This window comes from Tarenaya hassleriana, unplaced genomic scaffold (assembly GCF_000463585.1).
Source record: "Tarenaya hassleriana unplaced genomic scaffold, ASM46358v1 Cleome26, whole genome shotgun sequence".
Classification (NCBI taxonomy): Eukaryota; Viridiplantae; Streptophyta; class Magnoliopsida; order Brassicales; family Cleomaceae; genus Tarenaya; species Tarenaya hassleriana.
The window spans coordinates 1,142,638-1,164,804 of record NW_010965869.1 but is presented as its reverse complement, the minus strand read 5'-3'; the positions used below and the strand labels follow the sequence as shown (position 1 = coordinate 1,164,804).

General features: G+C 35.1%; 5 protein-coding genes across 6 annotated transcripts; 2 read left to right on the top strand and 3 right to left on the bottom strand.

The window, feature by feature from the left end:
- The first annotated feature begins 1,128 nt into the window (after window positions 1-1,128).
- On the top strand, window positions 1,129-5,139 carry LOC104816844 (serine/threonine-protein kinase haspin homolog). The gene is made up of 15 exons (XM_010545834.2): window positions 1,129-1,208; window positions 1,312-1,441; window positions 1,563-1,649; window positions 1,904-1,991; window positions 2,081-2,637; window positions 2,840-2,963; window positions 3,340-3,449; window positions 3,693-3,801; window positions 3,911-4,003; window positions 4,122-4,183; window positions 4,272-4,402; window positions 4,490-4,560; window positions 4,645-4,697; window positions 4,826-4,892; window positions 4,964-5,139. Exons 1-15 carry the CDS (start codon window positions 1,193-1,195, stop codon window positions 5,105-5,107), a joined length of 1,842 nt encoding a protein of 613 aa, XP_010544136.1. The 5' UTR covers window positions 1,129-1,192; the 3' UTR covers window positions 5,108-5,139.
- A 760-nt stretch (window positions 5,140-5,899) lies between these two features.
- Window positions 5,900-7,688, top strand: LOC104816842 (PLASMODESMATA CALLOSE-BINDING PROTEIN 4). Its single transcript, XM_010545830.2, has 3 exons — window positions 5,900-6,748; window positions 6,858-7,044; window positions 7,149-7,688. The coding sequence occupies exons 1-3, from the start codon at window positions 6,226-6,228 to the stop codon at window positions 7,354-7,356; spliced, it is 918 nt and encodes a 305-aa protein (XP_010544132.1). The 5' UTR covers window positions 5,900-6,225; the 3' UTR covers window positions 7,357-7,688.
- LOC104816843 (myosin heavy chain, cardiac muscle isoform) lies at window positions 7,593-9,940 on the bottom strand. Of its 2 annotated transcripts, none has more exons than XM_010545832.1 (6): window positions 9,803-9,940; window positions 9,132-9,449; window positions 8,913-9,020; window positions 8,164-8,598; window positions 7,965-8,066; window positions 7,593-7,900 (listed from the first exon to the last, which is right to left on the bottom strand). In XM_010545832.1, exons 2-6 carry the CDS (start codon window positions 9,300-9,302, stop codon window positions 7,733-7,735), a joined length of 984 nt encoding a protein of 327 aa, XP_010544134.1. In that variant the 5' UTR covers window positions 9,303-9,449; window positions 9,803-9,940; the 3' UTR covers window positions 7,593-7,732. The 2 variants fall into 2 exon arrangements, with proteins under 2 accessions (XP_010544134.1, XP_010544135.1); XM_010545833.2 differs by lacking the exon at window positions 9,803-9,940 and adding an exon at window positions 9,549-9,566.
- Window positions 9,941-15,485: 5,545 nt separating this feature from the next.
- LOC104816841 lies at window positions 15,486-16,921 on the bottom strand. Its single transcript, XM_010545829.1, has one exon. The coding sequence runs from the start codon at window positions 16,686-16,688 to the stop codon at window positions 15,891-15,893; it is 798 nt and encodes a 265-aa protein (XP_010544131.1). The 5' UTR covers window positions 16,689-16,921; the 3' UTR covers window positions 15,486-15,890.
- A 1,492-nt stretch (window positions 16,922-18,413) lies between these two features.
- Window positions 18,414-18,863, bottom strand: LOC109116816 (low temperature-induced protein lt101.2-like). Its single transcript, XM_019202908.1, has 2 exons — window positions 18,739-18,863; window positions 18,414-18,595 (listed from the first exon to the last, which is right to left on the bottom strand). Exons 1-2 carry the CDS (start codon window positions 18,817-18,819, stop codon window positions 18,512-18,514), a joined length of 165 nt encoding a protein of 54 aa, XP_019058453.1. The 5' UTR covers window positions 18,820-18,863; the 3' UTR covers window positions 18,414-18,511.
- Window positions 18,864-22,167: the final 3,304 nt, after the last annotated feature.

Sequence of the window (22,167 nt, the reverse complement as noted above, 5' to 3'; positions counted from 1 at the left end):
TTATTTTTGTTTTGGACCTCGACACATTATATACAGTTAATCAAAAAAAGATTTACATGTTTGTTCAAATCTTTATTGGATACAATTTTCTATTTTAGTTATTCTTTTTATCCTGTTAGGTTTTTGAGTTATTTTTTTTTTTTACAAAAATTATGATAATTTGTAATTGAGATTTACATATTTGTTCACGTACGAGATTAGTTTGGACCTCGACACTAGACATACGGTTATCTAAAGAAAAAATTTACACGTTTGTTCAAATCTTTATTGGATCTCGTTTTTTATTTTAGTTATTCTTTTTATCTGAATACATTCCAATTCAATGTACTTGGATTGATTTTTATTTTAAGATATTTATTTAGATAGATGTTTCTATAATTATGTAAATTTTAAATTTTATTTTGATTGGATTTTTTTTAAAGTTCTTTTTTTTATAGATTTCTATCTCTCATTCATTCAAATTTTATTTATTTTCATACTGTAATTTTAAATTTTATTATATCAATAAATTTAGTTTAAGAATCAATTTTTATAAATTCAAATGCTTTTGAAATACTAATATATATTATTCACTCGATTCAATTCGATTAAAACGAATCATACCAAAATATCAACAATGTCACAGCGATTAACCCAAAAAAAAAACAATATCGCAATGATTAAATATTACTCAATCATTCCTCATCATCATTTAAAAAAATACCTATATTGTTTTTTTATTTTGGAGAGAGAGAGAGAGAGAGAATTCTAGAAAATGTTTGAATTGTGAAGCAAATCTATACTTGAAGGATAGGTTGCTTAGTCTAACTCGCCATCTCCCTGACGGAGAAAGTATAACAAAGCAAGAACTTCACGTGGAACATTTCGATTCAAGCCATAAAGTACAGAGATCTGCCCAACCTATTTTCTTATTTATATATTTTCATTGCTATTTTAAAAATCTGTTTATCCACTATTATATTTATTCATTGACAAATAAAATTACCAAAAAAAAAAGAAACACACATGATAAATCATGGGGCTGAGAATCTGAGATTAAGATATTTGGGCCTAAATATTGTACACGTAAGCCCAATGTAGGCCCAAACATCTCCCGCCTTCAGGCATCCCCGAAGCTTTTATTCAAAATCTCTCTCTCTCTCTCTCTCTCTCTCTCTCTCTCTGTGTGGCAATCGTGAATTCGTGATCGAAGATGGCTGAGAGGGCAGGTGATTTGATGTAGTTTGACACATCGTTTCGTGTTGGGTTCCTTTCAATTTCGTATTTTTTTATGAGAAGATGTATAACGCGGTTCATGGGTGTCCAAAGCAGTTGACCTTTGGTCTGAAATCGTTGCGTCGGAAGAGGCAGAAGGAGAAGACAAGGGAAGACGAGATCCGAAGTTTGAAGCTGTGTATCAGAGAAGAAAGCCGCATCAGAAATCCTCTGAAGGAGCAGACTTGTACGTTTCCATTGTCTTTCTGTCTCCAGCTTCTTCCGAAATCTGAAATGGGTCCTGTTCCTTGGGTGTTATGCCTTGTCTGAAGAAACATTTTGGCTTCTATATATGTCTTTTTCGACAGGAAACGCGTCAGCTCGGTGAATGGGAATCGGGTTAGTCTTATCGCTGGACCAAAGAGAGATAGCTGGACTCGTTCACTTTCCACCAGGTGATTGAGTCGTTGCATTCAATTTCTTTCACATGAACACTGGCCTAAAATTTTTCTGATTACTTTCTTTTTTGGCGTTTCTATGGGAGTTTCCATCAGCGTTTTCTTGTTATATATGTTGTGTATCTAATTTTGAGTTTTGAGTAGAGTACTGCAGATCATTTGTCTGATGAAATGTCAGGAAAGTATCCGTTTTTTCTGTTAGATTAATGCAAGGGGAATGGATCATTTCTTAAGTTTGATGATTGATTCAGAGGGAGGACGAGCATTGCATTAGGCGCCTATGTGAACAACCAGCCTCAGCAGAATCCACAGAGGAGAAGAAAGCCTCCTCTTCCCAAGGTATATGTATCTTCAAATGTCCAATGGCGTTGTCAATGCAGAGTTATATGATTGATCATGTGAATATGCCTTTCTTTCTGACCCGACAGGGAAAAGTCGTATCTTCTTTAAATCTCCAAAAGGAGAAGGAATACTTTAATGAGGTTGATGCTTTTGAGCTGTTGGAAGAGAGTCCCTCTCCCAAGAATTCCGGTACATGGACCACAGGTGATCAAATCGTTCCCGAGATACCACATCTGTCCTCCAGATTGGAGAAATGGCTAATCTCCAAGAAGTTAAACCGCCCTTGTGGTCCTTCAAGCACGCTCTCTAAGATCCTCGAGAATTCAGCCACACGGTTGGAACCGATACATGATGATGCTTTTGATTCCTCAGCTTTGAAAACGCCCGAAAAGTCGTCTACTGCCAAGAGTTCTGCTTTGCTGCCTGTCCAGATATGTGATGACAGTTTGATAGAGAACATTTTTCCTGACAGAAAGATCAAGACGGAAACTGAAGAAGTTGACCTTGAAAATGCATTGAAGCGGCTGTCTTTGACATCTGGAGTGACCTCACAGTTAGAGTTTGAGGACTCGTTTTGTGAACTATTGGCAGTGTGTGAACAAACGCGTTCTTCAAGCTTCATGGAAGTCTTCTCCAACTTCTGGTCTGTCCTTATTTATCATCATTTACTTTCCAGCATTAGCTTTCTCTACAGTTTTTAGTGTGTTAATATACTTTCTTGAATATATTCTTGTCATGCATCTCCAGTTCTCAGCTGCTGGCTATTTTGTATGCTGTGGTTAAAGCGTGTTCTTGTATTACCGTACTTAACATTAGCTGATTGATGTCACATGCATCCATTTCAGTAGACCAGAAAGCATTGTCAAGATTGGTGAAGGTACCTTTGGAGAGGCTTTTAAGGCGGGTGACAACGTCTGTAAAATAGTTCCAATTGACGGAGACTTCAGGGTAAATGGAGAAATTCAAAAGGTAGTCATTTTATTTTAATTTCTTTATATCCGTGATGCTCCTAGTTAGTAAGTATCACGTCGCTTTTCAACAAGAGATGCAACATTGAAGAGGTCTAAACACGTGCAAGTTGAGGGAAGATAGACAGTTTTTCTTAGTTCATCTTCTCTTGACTGCAGAACCGGATGATGAAAGTATGTTTTCCTGTCAGTTTCTCTGAAAACCTACACAGGCATTTATGTACATCCACTGTTATCTCAATAAGAATGTTTGATATCAAGAAAAATCTAAAGGCATATGATGTGAATACTCTTTAGGCTTTTTCCTGAGTTTCTCGGTATAATATGATTGAGAATTTTCTCTAAATGATTCCGATTTATGTGTTTCTTTGTTACAGAGATCAGAAGAATTGCTTGAGGAAGTAATACTGTCCCAAACTCTTAATCAACTAAGAGAATGTGGGGCTGATGCTCACAACTCATGTCCAACCTTCATAAAAACCCAAGAGTATGTATTCTCTAAAATTGCATCCATGTAATCAAATCGTTATGGTCATGGGAAACATATAAGTGGCAATCACCGAATGTTAAGGTCATACATTAGGTACATTGTTCACCATATTGAAAAGAAAAATACAACTGACATGCCAGGAAACAGAGAAGTTGCAGAAAGTAGTGTTGTGTTATAAATCTCCTCGTGTGTTTCTTTCTCGGCATTGTTCACACATCTATATCGACATCTTTCATGCAGTATAAAAGTATGCCAAGGTCCGTATGACCCAATACTGATAAAAGCATGGGAAGAATGGGATGCAAAACATGGTTCAGAAAACGACCATCCAGATTTCCCGGAGAAACAGGTCAAGCTTCTTCTAGTTTCTTTACTTTTTACCGAGGTTCTTTTTATGTAGGATAATGTTTGATTGTTAAAAAAAAAAATACTCACTTCACAGCATTGTTTGATTCCAGTGCTATGTCATGTTTGTTCTGGAACATGGTGGCAAAGACTTAGAGAACTTTGTTCTTTTGAACTTTGATGAAGCCCGGAGCTTGTTGGTTCAGGTAATTGTCAGATTTCACTTCAATTCAGATGTAACTTTTTAATAGGAACACACTATATTCAATAACAGAGATGATGAAACTTCTTTCTAGTTAATGACATAACCTTTAAACACTTCAGGTCACAGCTGGTATGGCTGTAGCTGAAGCTGCTTTTGAGTTTGAGCACCGTGACCTTCACTGGTATGCCTGCAATCTAATTTGAACAATTTCCTTCGGTTCTCTGGCCTGATTATGAATGTAAATATCGTTTTTTACGTTTATTTTTCAGGGGAAATATTCTTCTAAGTCGTAATGACTCTGTTAAACTGACTTTTACACTAGAGGAGAAACATATGATCGTTAGAACATTCGGGGTACAGATATCCATAATCGACTTTACTCTTTCGAGAATCAATACGGGTAAGTATATTTTCCCGTTTCTCCACTTTAAAACCATACGTGTAGGTTTACTGGCTTAAATATTAATCATGGTGCTAATATGCCCAGGTGAAAAAATACTCTTTCTAGACCTTGCTTCTGATCCATACCTCTTCAAAGGGCCCAAAGGAGATAAACAAGTAAGGAAGAGGGCAAAGTTCCAAGCTTTTTCCAAAGTTTCGAGAGTATAATATTAACTTTAAAGCTTTATTAACATCATGCAGTCAGAAACTTACCGAAAGATGAAGGCAGTAACTGGGGATTACTGGGAGGGAAGGTAATAGTAACATTTTCACAGCATCCCTTGGTGTCAAGTTTCGAAATTTACCAATCTCTACATTCAATAGTACTTCCTCAGTTTCGCCGCTCCTCATCTGTGTTTGTGTTTTCTTTTACGCATGACAGCTTTCCACGAACAAATGTTCTGTGGTTAATCTATCTTGTGGACATCTTACTTATCAAGAAATCATTTGTAAGTTCATTAGTTCATAGTTGTCTGAATTCAAAACTATAAATCCCTGACCGGGTTCTGTCTGCGTTTAGGACCGTTCTTCGAAAGATGAGAGGGAACTACGATCACTGAAGAAGCGACTAGATAAGTATCAATCGGCAAAAGAGGCGATTTTAGACCCCTTTTTTGCGGACATGTTCATGGAAGATGGCACCACAGAGAACACAAATCCATGACCATACTCCAAGTAAAAAGACCTCTTCTTTTGCATAGACTATGTATGATCTGTGAAAAAAGCAAAATATTGCAGCTGATGTAATTCTCATCTCATCTTGAAATGAAATATCAGTTTGCAAGAAAAGAAAGCATTTATCATTATCTGTAGATTATACAGATGTGCCTTTCTCTGCTTTTGCCCCATGAATTTTTTTTTTTCTTTCAAAAGAGAGTATCAGAAACCACCATTTCACATGGGGTGTTGTCCCTACTTGCATGAGTTTCTTATTATCCTAACAAAAAAGAGTTTCATTAACAACTAACAAAAAAATCAAAACGTTTTTCCCTGTAAAAGCAGATCAAAACGTGTTTGCAGATAACTAACGAGAAGGTGAATAATTAGTTGATTAATTAACTCCAAAAAGTCCGAGAAAGCTTAAAATGTAGAGTTCTTTAATCTTTGTGTTTGCTGCTTCTGATTTAAATTCGTATTATATGTATACATATACAATATGAAGATCATCTCAATCTGCACTGCAGAGGAGAAGTCTCTGTAAGAACTTCATCCAAGCCCCCGAGTTCGAACTCAAGTTGGGGAGGGGAGCGCAAATTCTAATCACATGGCTTGCTTCCATACCCGAGATTAGGGTGGGGTTCGTTCCAAGACACCCGATTACCAAAAAAAACTTCATCCAAGCTGCTGCGTAAACAGCAAGAAATCCGCCGCCATAACAGTGTATGAACTTCCTTTTTCTTTCCTTTTAGGATAAGTGAATTACAAATTGCAAAATACTTTTTCTGCAAAGTTTATGGATCGGCATATGCTTGAGACTGATCTGCCAAACTTAGCTTTTTCTTCTCATATTCTTACGTGTAAAAAAAAAAAGGCATTTCGTTGCAGACAAAAAAGGATAAAGGGAACAGAGAGATTGGCCGAATTAAAGATCTTGATGACAAAGCAAACGTCTCAAGTACAGTCAGATTCTTCTCCCTTTTTCTTCACCTTCTCCTTTATTTTATACGAATCTCCCGGTTTTGCCATTCTTTAATTCCGTCTTTAACGTTATTGAATATCCATTGGTGTCTTCCTCACAAACCCAGAAAGAGAAAAAATAAGTTAAGCTCTCTCTGAGCTGTAATGGCGAAAGAGCAGTACAGTTCCACCATCATCACATTCTTCCTCTTCTTCTTGTCTCTGTTTCTTGTCTCAAGCTCCTCTTCTTCTGCAACAAGACATGACATGATAAACCCACCAACTGTCTTCCCTACAAACCCAACCACAACACCTGTGACCACTCCTTCCACTGCACCAGTCACTGTCCCTCCTGTCCTGACCAACCCAGTGACCACATATCCCACACCAGTAACCACTGTCCCCGCAGTTTCACCACCTGTTGTCACTAATGCTCCTGCACTTCCAGGGCAGAGCTGGTGTGTTGCGAGGCCAGGAACGTCTCAGGTGTCTCTTCAAGAAGCTTTGGATTTCGCCTGCGGGGCTGGAGGAGCAGATTGCTCGCAGATACAGCAAGGTGGCAACTGTTATATCCCCAACACGATTCAGAATCACGCTTCCTTTGCTTTCAACAGCTATTACCAGAAGAACCCTTCGCCCCAAAGCTGTGATTTTGGTGGTGCAGCTGCGGTGGTTAACACCAACCCAAGTGAGAAAAACACTGCAAAGTCATGTTTTTTTCTTCTTCTTGTTTTTAAGCTTGTGATTGTGTTTCGTGATCTTTTTTTTTTTAATTGAATCTTGATTGTTTTCTACAGGCAGTGGTTCTTGCATCTACCAGTTGTTTTCACCAACTTCCTCAACAACACCAACACCAACACCATCAAACCCAATTGTAACACAACCCGCAACACCAACACCGTCAACTCAAACTGTAACACAACCCGCAACACCAACACCACCAACAACAACGACAACTACACCAACTGGCGGAGGGATAATCGGGTATAGCATTTGTTTCAAGAACACTCTGTCTCGAATCTTTGAAATTTCAGAGTTCTTAATACTTAAAAGCACTTCAACTGGTTGTGTTCAATGTTCAACTGCAGATCTGCAACTCCTCCACCAGTCTTTAACCCGGCAAACCCTTTGTCAAGTACTCCAACAAATCCGGCTTCTGGCACAACATCAGCTTACGGTTATGATGGTTCACCTACTACTGGTACCACGTCAGAGTCTACCGGGTCAGGTATTTGCTTTGATCATGTTCTGGTGGCAACTTCATTACTTGCCGGTCTCCTTGTTCTTTGGAAGTAGAACAACGCACTGAACTGTGTGAAGTAGTTTGGTCTCTAGCTCATCACATAGTTTTGCAGACGCTTAAGTCGTGTAAAGCATCTCCATAGGAACATCATCAGATTCAGAAGACAGGAATGTAACGTCGTAATTTCATATGGGGCAACATGCTTGGTCAAGTTTGGACAGAAAAAACTGGTCATGTGTCTAGAAATAGATTTTCTTTGGACTAAAGCAGAAAAGGTAACGAGACGGTATAAGAGGTAATCTTGATCCCTTTATAGACTGGAAGATACTTCACCGTCTAGCTTTCTACATCTTCAAGAAGTCTATCTACTTAGCTTAATTAAGAATTCTGTCTTAAATTTGGCATGGCGTACTGCATTTCATTGATGATTCATCTCCTAGAAAACACAACAAGCATCATCATCGACATGGAAACGACAATCTTGAAACCTGATTTGTCCCAGAAGTTTTGGTTGTCCAAAGGAAAGGTATCTTGCTGTTTTCTTGTAGCCAATTGCTCCCTGAGTTCTTTTATCGCCATATCGCTCCGTTCTCCCATCTACGGTCACATGGAGAAGTCTTAGGTTTTCATAAGATAGCAAGACAAGAATCAAAGTTATTACCTTTTGGAGTTTTCGTGTTTGGGCACGAGCTTCTCGAAGACAAAACTCCAACTTCAGCACCTTCTTCTTCAGCTCCTGGTCATTTCGCTTTTGATTCTCCACCTAGTCGAGAGCGAATTCCGAAAGTTACATATGGCTTGCCCCATAGAAGGAACAAGAATTTGCCTGGAGAAGTGAAACTACAGCTATATCGTGTTACCTGATCTTCCAAGTCCTTTGTCTTGATCCTCCAATGAGCTGATATAATCTTTAATTCATCTCTCAGTCTCGCTATTTCATCATCTTTAGCCGACAAAAGTTTATTGATTCTTTCGACTTTTCCCAGCTCAGTGTTCTTGTTTACTCCAACCATGGATAAAGCCTGCATAATCTCATGTTCAACTTTCAAAACCTCGTCTCTGAGTTCCTTCTGAGAAGATTCTCTAGTTTTCAGCTCCCTTTGTAATATCTCTAGCTGCTCCCCGAGCTTAGTCACACGGTCCTCGTGCTCTTTCAGAGAACCCTCTTTCTCATCGAGTTTTTTCAATAATACCAAGCACTGAGACTGAGCCGATTCAGCAGACACAGCACTTGCCTCTGCCGTTGCCTGTGTTGCTGCTAGCTGCGACTTTATATCATCCAATTCCTTCATATACTGCATAATGACACATTAAGGAAGACGAGAAAGTTACTCCAAGAACCATCATAATATACCGAAATCATTGCTTCGAATGAATCGGTTGCTGCAAAATGACACAAGTTCTATAAAAAAAATGAATCAAAACCCACAAAAATTCTACATTCCACATATTTTCCAAAAACACAATAGCCAAAATAGATGCTGTAAGAGCGTTTATGTGTTCACCTTAGAAGAAAATTCTTCAACAGAACCGAACAAGAACAATATGCTAAACTGTCTGAGATGAACATACAAACAAAAAATCAAGAAAGTTGGAAACCGATCTTAACCTTCTCTGCAGCAAATTCTGATGCCCGGATCTGCTCATCCCTCTTGTTCAATTCTTTTTGCAGTCCACAGATTTCACCTTCCATTTTCCTTGCTCTTGCCTCTGCTTTCTGGTCAAGAAGAAAACACACAGAAACCAGCAAAGTCTATGAATAAGTCAACAATTGCACAAAGGAAACAAAAGATCCAACAGAAGTGTAGATTCAGGTTGAAGAGGTTGCCTGTCTGGACAAGGCTTCTTGAGAACATGAACTCTGCTGAGACACGAGACGGGTCCTCGCCTCTTTCAACTCGGCAGCCAAAGATACGACATTTCTCCTGAAATTCTGCTTCTTCTCGTTCAAATCCTTCAACAGAGGATCATCTTCTCTGAGACTGACAGAAGATGGCATCTCGGGAACTCAGTTTCTCGATCCAACAGATGCACTCAGACAGTATGAACAGTGCAAGGATGGATGTTCTGGGCGGGTTAAGGCGCCGAAACCAATTTCAAAACTTCAAAGATGGAAAGGAGATCTCTTCATGATCAACACGTGAACCTAAAAATGCAAGGAAATCTTGAATATGAAGCATATAAATGGCATTTCCATGTTGATTAGGAAGGTGACATAAATATGGTCCACGAGAATTATACCCACCAAGTTCGGCATTGCATTGAATTTCTGATAACCACGACTACTAAACTCTTATCAAACAGACAATACAGAGAGAGAGAGAGACTCGTTATGTCCCTTTCAGTTCAATAAATAAGAAAAATCTGACAAAGACGAAACCAGACACAAAACTCCAAAGAAATGAAACTTTTTTTAAAGGTTCAAATTTTCTCAGAGTAGATTCAGGGGGAGAAAAAAAATTTCGAATCTTAAACACAAAAATTCAAACTTTCACTTACGAAAGTCGCAGAGAAACAAAGCGACATGATCCAACGGCATACACTGAGACTGCAACATTAATCGGACGGCTATATGAAGACCATGTTCATGGGTTAGAAAAAGATTCGAACTTTAGGGTTCGTCATTTCCCGAGAGGACAGAGAGCGGCGAGCTAGGATCGGCCAATTTATTCAAATACACCACTCTACACCTAAATCAGTAAATGTCATATTTTAATTTAAAAAATGGAAAATCCAACAAAAAAGGGGTTAAAAAAAATATCGAACTTTTTATTTTATTAAATAAATATTAAATTTTTAAAATTTAACAAAAAAAATACTTAAATCTTATATTATTATTAAAAAAGAAAAATAACTGAAAATTTCTAAATTTGTAATTTAGTATAATATTAATTCATGAATTTATAGGTGTGTCTATTTATTTCCGAACTTTCATTTTTTAACACAGTAATTCCTAAATTTGCTTAATAATTTCATAATCGTACATACCACTAATTGACTAAAACAAAGTTTAGGAATTATTGTGTTCAAAAATACAAGTTATGGATTACTGTGTTAAAAAATGCAAATTCAGAAATTACTATGTTCAAAAATGCAAGTTCAAAAATAAATAGACTTACCTACGAGTTCATGAATTAATATTACACCAATTACAAGTTCATGAATTTTCAGGTACTTTTTCCTTATCAAAATAAACAAAACGACTGACGTGGTATAAAGAGATGTAAACACATTAGATTATTTAGCTTAGTTTTTTTTTACGATCGCATAAAGTTTATTTATTTTTTTGGATCAATAAAAAAGTTTAGTATTTTTTTATAATCGCAGAAAAGTTTATTTATTTTTTGGATCAATTAAAAAGTTCAATGTTTTTTTAGATTCGTTTAAAAAATTTAATGTTTATTTGATAAAATAAAAAATTGATTGTTTTTATATCAAAATTAAAAAGTTGAGTGTTTTTTTATTTGAGATTTCCCTTAAAAAAATGAAAAAGACAAACACACTTAATGAATAAAATGTGTGGAAGATATATATATACATGTCTAATGTTTTTCGTGAGAGAGGTAAAAGAGAAAACAAAATCTAAAACCTAGGGATTTTTTTAAGAAAATTCAAAAAAAAATACTGAACTTTATAATTTTAAGAGAAAAAATATCGAACTTTTGTTTTTTGTCAAATAAAAATCAAATTTTTTAAATGAGTTTAAAAAATATTAAATTTTTTAAGTAATCCAAAAGAATACATCAACTTTTATGCGATTGTCAAAAAAATACTAAACTTTTTAAATGATTCAAAAAAAATATATGAACTATATATAATTATAAAAAAGAACCAACGACAATAATTTGATATGTTTGCATCTCTTTATACCATGTCAGCTTATTTGTTTATTTTGACAATCGTAAAAAAGTTAGGTATTTTTTGACAAATTTTAAAAATTTAATGTTTATTTGACAAAATCAAAAGTTTTGTGTTTTTTTTATCAAAATTGAAAAGTTCAATGTTTTTTTTATTTTTCCTTATTTTATACTATTACATATTGAAAAAAAAAAAAGAGAGATGAGAAAGACGACTCTGCGAAATCGAATAATCCAGCCGCGATTTTGAAGTAAATCAATGAAAACCAATGAAATCGACTGAAATCGAAGACTAACGAAGAAAATGTAGTTTGGATTGTTGAGTGAATGAGGTTCTATTGATGTAGGGATTTCGCCTCGATCGAAGATGGTTGCCGAAAGAATGGAGATCGAGTCGGAAAGATCAAGAGAATCTTCTCCTGAAACAAATGTAAGAATTTTCGATTTAGTTTTGGAATTTAAATTGAATTTGTGTAGAAATTAGGGTTTAGGTTTTAATTTGAAAAACAGTTTTGTCTTAAACAAATGAACAGTTTTGTAAAAAGTGCGAAAAAGTTTTGTCCTGTAAAGTTTCGTAAAATTTTTTGATATGCTTGATCAGATTGTAACATAAAATTTGCAAATTGGCTGATATAAAGTAACAAATAAATAATAGTAGTAAAGTCTGTTTTCGTTCAATATTGAAATGGATTGATGTTAAATTGTAACTTAAATTTGTAAAGTGTCTCATACGAAGTAGCAAATACGTAATGATAGTGAATAAGGTACGAAATTGTTATATATTTGATGAATCTAAGTGTTTTGTTGCAGACTGTTGATATACCAAATGTTGCGGCGAAGGTTTCATGGAAATGTTTTCATATAGAAACAGTCGAGAATTTGGAGAATCATTTGACATAAGAGAAAATGAAGTATTTCACGAAAGTATTGCAACTTAGACACATATTCCACATGAAGAAAAAATAGTCACTCAAGATGACGTTAACGGTTGCACTCATTAACCGAGTAGTGAAGACAAAGAATGATAAGTTATGGTTCGTCATTAACAGGATCCCTGTTAGATACTCGTTGTGGGAACATGTTATTCTCTGTGGCCTAAAGTGTTCTCCATTATCTGAAAATTTGGAGAAAATTGGAGGGATTGACTTCTACAGAAATTTTTTTGGTCATGAAAGCTTTGAGAAATGTACGAAAGGAGATGTGATGCATAGATTTGGGCAATTGACTGTAGATAAAAAGGATGACAGATTGGAGATGGCGTATCTATTGCTTCTTAGCTATGTGATTGAGCATTAACATTTAGAGTACGTTAATCCATTTCTGTTGAAGACCGTGAATAGCGTAGACGTTTGTGAACAATTCCCTTGAGGAACGTTCACCTTCAAAAATGTTGATGGATTTGTACTTAGTTATCTGAACAATCACAGGAAACCAGTCAATCAATGGAATTTACCAAGATTTATAATTCCACTAACGGTAAGTCGTTTAAATTAATAAAAAGCAAATTGTTGCAAAGAAATGCATTATTAATATTTTGTACTTGATATTGCAGATGTTGTCATTCAAATGTATTCGTAAGCACCGTTCTAGCGGATGGTATTGAAATTGGAAGGTAATGTGAAAAAACATCTCCCGAATGTGTAAGAGATTTTCATCCTGAAAAAAAATATATGGTATCAAACAGAGATTGACAAGAATTGGTAGGACACAAGTTTGTTTATGTTGAATTTCGTTTTTCAGATGCAGAGTCGTGATAGTGTAGTAAAAAAAGAATAGTGTTAGTAAAGTAGAAAAAGTGTAGTGCTTTTGTATTCGTATTAAATTTGAGCATTTTATTTCAAGATATTGCAAGCATTCTGTTCCCAGAAGAGGCTGAAGCATCTCTACTTGAGGGTTTGGAGATCGTTGATAATTTTGACAAGGTGGTGATTGACAGTTGGATAATTCATTTGGTGAGGGTGTAAAATCTGTGAAATTGAAGGATATACTCGAGACTGATGTTAAATCTCGAATTGAAATACCAATGATGCAGAAACAAAAGAAGAGGCAACTATCTGTTTCACATAGGAAATAGGATAAAAAGAGAGAAAAAACTGATAAAAGGAAAATACCAGTAAACGAGAATGAAGAAGAAGAAAGAAAAGAATAATAAGGTCATAGTCAAGAATTGAACGAGGTGAGGTCTGAAGTGAGATATTTGAAAAGGAATATTACGTTTCTTAGTCGAAAGTTGGTTGAGACAGAAAACAACTTGCAAGACGCGGTTGAAGGCCAAGGTGAATACGATAACTTTCTTTCATATATTCACCATGGTCTTCAATCGCGTTTTACAAGTTTTTTTCTGTCTTAACCAACTTTCGACTCAAAAGCACAATCTTCCCTTTCAAATATCTCACTTTAGACCTCAGCTCATCCAATTCTTGACCATGACCAAATAATTAAGCACAAATCGATGGATATTTTTTAAGGTGAACGTTCCCCAAGGGGATTGTTTACAAACGTCCACATTATTAATAATCTTCAATAGGAACATATTAACGTATTCTGAATGTTAATGCTCAATCACATAGCTAGAAAGCAACAGATACGTCATCTTTAATCTGTCATCTTTTCATCTATAGTCAATTGCCCAAAATTTATGTATCACATCTCCTTTCGTAATCTTCTCAAAGCTTTCATGACAAAAAAATTTCTATAGAAGTCAATCCCTCCAATTTTCTCTAAATTTTCAGATAATGGAGAACACTAAAGACCATAAAGAATAACATGTTCCCACAACGAGTATCTAACAGGGGACACCGTTAATGACGAACCATAACTCATCATCTTTCATTGTCTTTACTGCTCGGTTAATGAGTGCAACCATTAACCTCATCTTGAGTGAGTTCTTCTTCATGTGGAATATATGCCTAAATTGCGATACTTCCGTGAAATACTTCATTTCTTTCTGAGTCAAATGATTCTCCAAATATTCAACTACTTCTATATGAAAACATTTCGATGACATCTTCACCGCAACTTTGTTCATGTTATCGAATTCGTAATAGAATTCAACTTTTGGTATATCAATAGTCTACAACAAAACACGTAGATTCAATAAATATATAACAGATTTCGTAACTTATTTACTATCATTACGTATTTATTACTTCGTATCAGACACTAATTTAAGTTACAATCTAATATCAATTCTTATCAATATTGAACGAAAATGGACTTTATTACTATTATTTATTTGCTATTTCGTATCAACTAATTTGTAAATTTTATGTTACGACCTGACCAAACATATAAAAATTTCTTAGAAAATTTATAGGATTTTTTATTTACTAGACACTATCCAAATTTTTTGTTTCAATCTTCAAAATTTTTGAATGAAAGCTGGTTTTATGCTTGTTACAAAATTGTTCATTTGTTTCAAACAAAAATGTTTTTTAAGTTAAAACTTAAACTTAATTTCTACACAAATTCGACTTAAAATCAAACCTAAACCGAAAATTCTTACATGAGAAGATTCTTTTGATCTTTCCAACTCGATCTCCATTCTTTCGGGAGCCATCTTCGACCGAGATGAGACACAATACATCTGTAGAACTTTCCTCACTCCGCGATCCAAACTCTATTTTCTTTGTTATTCTCTGATTTCAGTTGATTTCACTGATTTTTATCGATTTGCTTCAAAATCACGGTCGGGTTACTCGATTTCGTAGATTCGTCCCTCTTCTCTCCTTTTTTCAATATGTAAAAAGTACAAAAAAAAGCCCTAGGTTTAAGATCCCATTTTTACCTCTCTCCGAAAAACATTAGACACGTATACATATCTTCCACAAGTTTTATCTTCCACACGTTTTATTTATTAAGGGTGTCTGGTCTTTTCCACATTTTTAAGGTTAAATATGACATTTACTAATTCTTTAGGTTTAGGTGCAGCGACAGTATTTGGGTAGATTGGCCCTAAACCCGTACCGCATGGTCGCTAGGTCTTCGGCGGGAAGCGCGGCAAATCGAAGGACTTCAACTTTATCCAATAATAATCTGCCACGTTTTAGGTTGAGTATGAATCTTTCAACTGGGCCTTTATGACATGGGCTTCAATTAAAGCCCAATCCATAGATCACAAGATTCCAGAAAAAAAAAAATTCGAAGTCACAAATCGCTTTACTAGTAGTATTCATTATTCCCTAACCAAAATTATGAGATTTGAGATTTGTAAAACTAAAAAAATTGTACGAAAACTAGAAGAAAGAAGCTGTAATTTCTTAAAATGTGAATTTTAAGAATCTTGAGTATCGGGATAAAAGAAAATCATTTTTGAAAAAGAAAAGTTGTAAGAAGGAACACTATTCATACCATTTTTTTTTGCCCATACATGAATCAGAATTCACAATACTTCGGATTCAGATTTGCCAAATCCAGAAACTCTCCCTAACATGCAGATTATGGTACAGTACAGGTGTTGTTTCTCTGACACACAGAGCAACATCAATCAACTACACAACTCCATCGATCCCTAACAATAACACAGTCAAACGACCAAAAGTGAAACAAAGATCGCCACTCTGAATCAGAATCTTGCCTTACCAATGAATCCTCAATCCCATCGAGACCAAACAGTGGTGTCGTCATTATTATCAGAGACAGTTGCATTTGAAAAGCCATGGCCTTTGCTTCATTCTTCAGACAAACCACAAGAACAAGAGCCTTTTACCTCTTTTGAGATCAAACCCATGTCACTTGGATGCATCAGCCTCCTGCTTGACACTACCAATCTGAGAAATCCGCTTCGTTGTATCTCCATTGTTCTTGGACTGACCCGGATTCGTAGCAATGGCAGAGCTTTCTGCCTCTTTCACAGCCCCGTTAGCGTTCTTCGCCGACGCGATCGGACTCGGTTTGGGTTTCACATCAGCAGCCGACGCTGACCGATTCGCGGCCGAGCCAGAGAGCTCGACGGAGGCTTCCTTGAGCCGTGGAACAACGGCCCTCGCTCTCTCTTTCCCGGCGAGCATCACCACATGCTCGAGAGCCTCACGAGCTCTCTTCCTCGCCAACGCCGCCTCACGCGCCCTCCGGTCTGCATCGCACCTCGCGGCGGAGACAGCCTTTGTCATCGACGCGGCGGCGATTTTGGCGGCGCAGAGGAGGATGTCGGCGAGTCGTTTGTCGATGAATCGGACCCCGTCGCTGCGAACGGAAAGATCAAAGAAAGAGAACGATGTGGGATTCCGACACGGCGGACACAGGTACGAGGGTGGTTTGGCGTCGGCAGCGCACTGGGAGTGGGTCAAGGATAAGCACTTGAAGCAGGAGATCCGGCGTGAGGGATGCGGCGGAGAGGAGTCGTAGAAGGCGAAGCAGGAAGGACAAAACGAAGTCGGGTAGTTCCGGAGGACGCAGTCCGTGCAGAGTACGCGCAAGGCGCTCCGGAGGCGGACGGTGTGCGTGATCCACGGGTTTTTCGTACCGCATTCGCCGCAGCTCACCGGAAGAGAAGTCGCCGTCGATGACGACGTCGACGTTGCAGTCATGGCAATGAAAGATTTTGGGGAAATTAGGGTTTCGAAACCCTAACTTGACGGGAGAGAGTACCTTTCGTCTGTAGCGAGGAAGAAAGGTTTGACGTCACGTCAAAAAAAAAACTCAGCTTTATCAAACGACGACGTTTCAAAGGTCTTCCCCCAACTTTTTTTCTTTAGCTAATGGGCTTAGGCCCATTATAGGTCCATTATTGACATCCACTCTCAGATTATGTCTAGCTACAATCTTTTGATTTCTATTTTTAAAATCATTGGATACAACTTTTTTCAGTTTTTTGTTTTGGTCAAAATATTGGATTCAACTTTTATTTAATTAATGTTTGTTTTAATGATAAAATATTTATTTCAAAATAAATTTTCATTTATTTTAGTATACATTTATATTTGTTGATATAAAAATTATATTAAATTCATTTAATTTAATTTTATTTTGGGTTCAATTTTTGTGATAAAATATGTATCTCTAAGAAAACATTTTTATAATTTAGTTATGTTTATATTAGATTTGAATTTTTTGATATAATTTTTTTGTTAGAACTTCTGGGATATAATAAGAATAAGAAAAATAAATTGGAAACCGCATAAGTCTTCAAGATGTGCGTGCACTTTTCTAAAAATGTTATTTCGTCCTATACTAACAAAAGACTTTTCGAAATACGTTTCTGAGATACAATGAAAAGAAATGTGATCTTAGTTTGGTCTTCCAGGATTTTGTGAGTATTTTGCAAGAACAATCACAAAAGTACTCTCAAATCTCTCAAAAACCGAGTTAGATTTATTCTCTTTCGTGTTATGATGTATAGGGATGTTTATTAACACTCCAAAATTCGAAAGATGCAAAAAAATCGGAAGATTTTTTCCGAACGATCGCGATTTTTCACTTATTCCGAACTGCTCAGAAAAAACGGATTGTCCGCTCATTTGTTCGAGCTACCCGTACGTTTATTCTCGAATTGCTTAGAAAAAACGGGTTGTCCACCCATTTTTTTTAGCTACCGCCCGTTTTTTTCGGGCTTTATTCATCAGAAAAAACGGCTGCTAGTTCATTTTTTCGAAATGCCCTCCCATTTTTCCAGAGATCATTTTTCACATTCAAAATCAAAAAACTCTTTCGACGAATCCTTAACACTTAGGTAATTTATGGTATCCTCTAAGCGTGTCTCCTTAAATGCGGACCTGATTAAACAGTGACAAGTAACGGAAAACACAAAAAAGCAACGAAGAAATCCGAACTCTACCACAGGAATGTTCACTGAGGTATTTCATCGAACAGTTTGAGGGCAATTTCTAAGTTATGGGATAATGAATCCATATTTCTCTGTTCTTATATATTTGTGTTGTTCAATAGCCAGAATTTGATATCGTATTCACTATTCAGACAGACAAACAATAATGTTTGAATTTCACTTCATACCTTCTCGTATAGAATGGATTTTTAGATGAACTGCAACCAAAATTTGGGTAGTTCAACTACTGAAACGGAACGCAAAGTATTTGTTCTGTCCCGAATTCGAACTTCAAGTTTAGAGAAGAAACGTATAATCCAAATTTCCGGTCTCGAAATTAGTTTGGACATTGGTTCAGAATACCCAACAAAAAATTTGTTCCCGAGTATACGTAACTTGGATTGGAAACTTGTGGGTTCACGTTGATTTCATATTAAGATTCATTTGCTTCTTGTATATGATAAAATTCTGATGTAATCAAAAGAAACTGCAAATCACATCATCATCGTCGTCGTACAACAGAAAACAGAAACAAAGATCACATGCTTTGAATCTGAATATGGAAGATCAAAGATGGATGTTTTGGTCCTAATGGGTAAGAACATAAACAGCATATACAATTCCTGGGATGTATCCGAATAGCGTCAGCACCAAACAGATCCAAAACTCCACCTACAAACACAGAATTTTTAATCCATTAGCAATAAAAAAACACGTGTGCTTTTGTTTCATGCACATGCATGCAAACACACGCGTATATATAAACATATAAAACATATATAATCACGTGTGTACACACACACACACACACGTACCTTGATGCCAAATCTGAGGAAGACGCCAACAGGAGGCAAGAAGATCGCCAGTAGAATGTCAATGAAAGCGGCATCTCCCATTTTTTTTCTAGATTAAGTTTTTTTTTTCTTTTGTGTGTGTTCTTATTTGCTTTAGTGGATTAATGAAGAAGATGGATTTCCGTCTTGATCCGTAATAAAGGGATTAAACTAAACCACCACCTCCACGTTCCTTGAATTTAGGCTCCACTAATGCCACATTAGACAAATGTCGCATTATATAAATGAATAATAGTTTCAAAAGAAAAAAATATATTTCGTAATAAAATGTCATTTTGTGGGTAATTTGTTTTGTGATTAATTACCAAATGCTCCATTTGTTCTTTAACTTCACATCTCACGGTTTATTCCTAACATTAAGGAACACCACATAGATCTAGGGGTGTAAATTGGGCCGGTAGAGTCTGAACCCATACTCGATCCGAAGGTTTCGGGCTGGTCCGATTTTATTGGGCCCATGTAGTTAAATTCAAAAATTGACCCTATATATTTCGGGTTCAGACCGTACCGAATCGACCCGCATAATTCGCTTTATCAAATTTATTTTTTTATTTTTTTTAAAATATCGAGCTTTTGAACCGGTCCGACACGAGTCTGAAGTCTGATTTGAACCCGACCCGAAAACTCAATTTTTTCAAATAGAAAAACTTAGGTTCGAAGTTCGGTAATATTCGGGTTGGGTGAGGGTGAGGCCGCATTTGGGACATCGAGTGACGGGAAAATCACTCAACTATACCAAATGTGTCGCACCAATTTCAGCGATACACTTACAAAAAAATCAAAAAAAAAAATTCAATTCTATACCATTTTTAGGCTTAAAAAGTCCGAAATAACCTTTCTTTCATATTTTTTACGACTTTATAACGATTGTTATATAACTAATATACGACTAAAATGTAAAAAATAGTATTTACGACTGTATAACAACTAAAGATCCTGAAACAATTAGATGTATTTTTTGTCACCTCATTTAGAATCAATTTCAACTGTATTTAGAATCAATTGCAACTACATTTAGAATCAGTTACGACTTTACAACTATAGTTACACGGTTTAATTAAGGGTAATATAGTCTTTTCAAAAAAAAATTAATGGGTTATAATTTTTCGGGTGTATCCGAAAAATGAGGGCGACGCCTTTGGTATATTTGAGTGATTTACCTCTGAGTGACACCCCTACACAAATCTTTGCAAACCCAGTCGCCCATCCAATCATATCCGAATTAAATATTATTTAAAAAACGACGGATTTAACTTTTTTATAACGGAATTATTAAGATGTGAATAAATTAAAATAAAATAACAAAAAAAAAACAATCCGAAACAAATTGCACACAATTAATCCCAATGGAAAGAAAAATATAAAAATAATTAATTTTTTAAAAAAAGTTTAAAACCAGTATATATCTTGATTTAAACATTTCTTTCTGCATTAAATGCAAAGCAAGAGTTCCAAAACTGTAATAAGCGACCGATTAACAGCTTTGGTCTAGATTATTGGATTTTTCTAAGCCCAATTAAATAGAACATACTTTTTTTTGTGACGAAAGAAAAGGATAAAAATCACTTTTGAAACTATAATAAAAGATTACACAAAAAATGGAGGAAAACGTGTTTATTCACTAATTTCTTTTTTTTTTTAAATGAGTTTGGGGAAAAGTGCTATTCAGTAATTCTTCTCTTATATATATATATAAGCATTAAGTACACTAATTAGATAAAGGGGGTTTAGAGATTCCCTTAGATATTTTATTTAAAAAAAATGAATTGGATCCCTAATATGAAATCGACACGTTTTAGAAACAAACGAATTAAGAGATTATATTAAAAATAAGAAGATGCAAGACAAAGCAATGATGTTAAAAGATGGCTAACAAAGAAAAGTAAAATTATTAACAACCACAATAAATTAATAATAATAATAATAATAATAATAATAATAATAATAATAATAATAATAATAATAATAATACACAACTTTTCTTTGTTAGCCATCTTTTAACATCATTGCTTTGTCTTGCATCTTCTTATTTTTAATATAATCTCTTAATTCGTTTGTTTCTAAAACGTGTCGATTTCATATTAGGGATCCAATTCATTTTTTTTAAATAAAATATCTAAGGGAATCTCTACACCCCCTTTATCAGTAATAAAGGATTTTTCTACTTTTTTACTATTTTTTCCTCTCCTTTATCTATTTTTTTATACAAAAAATCCCATAAATTTGGTCAATAATAATAATATAATGTAGATATTTCTTATCCCCTCGCTTAGACTTTCCCTTCAATTTCCCATTGCTTAATTTTTCAAGTTCGGTGTGTTTGAATTTTAATTCCACAATATATTCTTATGATTATTTAAAAACCCACCTATAAACATAGCGTTCAAGAGGGATGCAAATCATATATAAATTTTTTTTTCTAATTTATTTCGTCATATTTGTATTAGATGAATGGCTACTTTGAAGCATTTTTGCCAGCTATAGACTATAGTGGACGATCCAAGGAATAATACGATTTTATGGGATAAAAGTACATCTTAGAATCTATTGTATGATTCAAGTCGAGGGTTATATACATAAAAATTTACAATGATTCAAGTTCGAATCCACAACTTTTTGTGTGAGAACAAACTTATTATATAAGAAACATTTGAATAATAGATCATAAATATTTATGTCAATTATGCATAAATCGTAAATAAAATTTTATAATATATCTATAAAATTTATGATTTAAAAACTATATGAAACGCATAAATTTACATATAAAATCAACAAAAATATTGTTCAAACCAATATCATGAATGATTGTTTTTGTGTTTTGAATTTTTAGTGCCCTTGCGTTTTCTCTTTATTTTAGAGCATACAAACATGGTCCTCCCTCTAAAAATGGGTATAGCCAATTAATGAGAAAATATAAAGAAAAATCAATATACACTAAATTTATCTTTTTCTTTAGAATTAAATTTATATTATTGAATAGTTTGAGCAGAATATTTATCTATGTTTTTTTTATAACGGAGGACCCCTAACTGATACCCTTCGGACGCGCTGATTAGTCCGGTTCGGGAGCAGCCTTTGTATATCGATCATATAAACCCAGAAATTCCCTCCCTCCCCCCCAGCCAATATTTATCTATGTTGTTTTTATTAAAATTGTTAGATACGTTTTTACCATTCTTAATATCTATATATATATAATCATTATAATTTTCATTGAAATTTACTTGTATTGTATGTATGTTTCTACTTTTGTTGTGTATTATTATTATTATTATTATTATTATTATTATTATTATTATTATTATTATTATTATTATTAATTTATTGTGGTTGTTAATAATTTTAGATGGGTCATGTATTAAAGAATAAGTTCGACGAGACAAACCC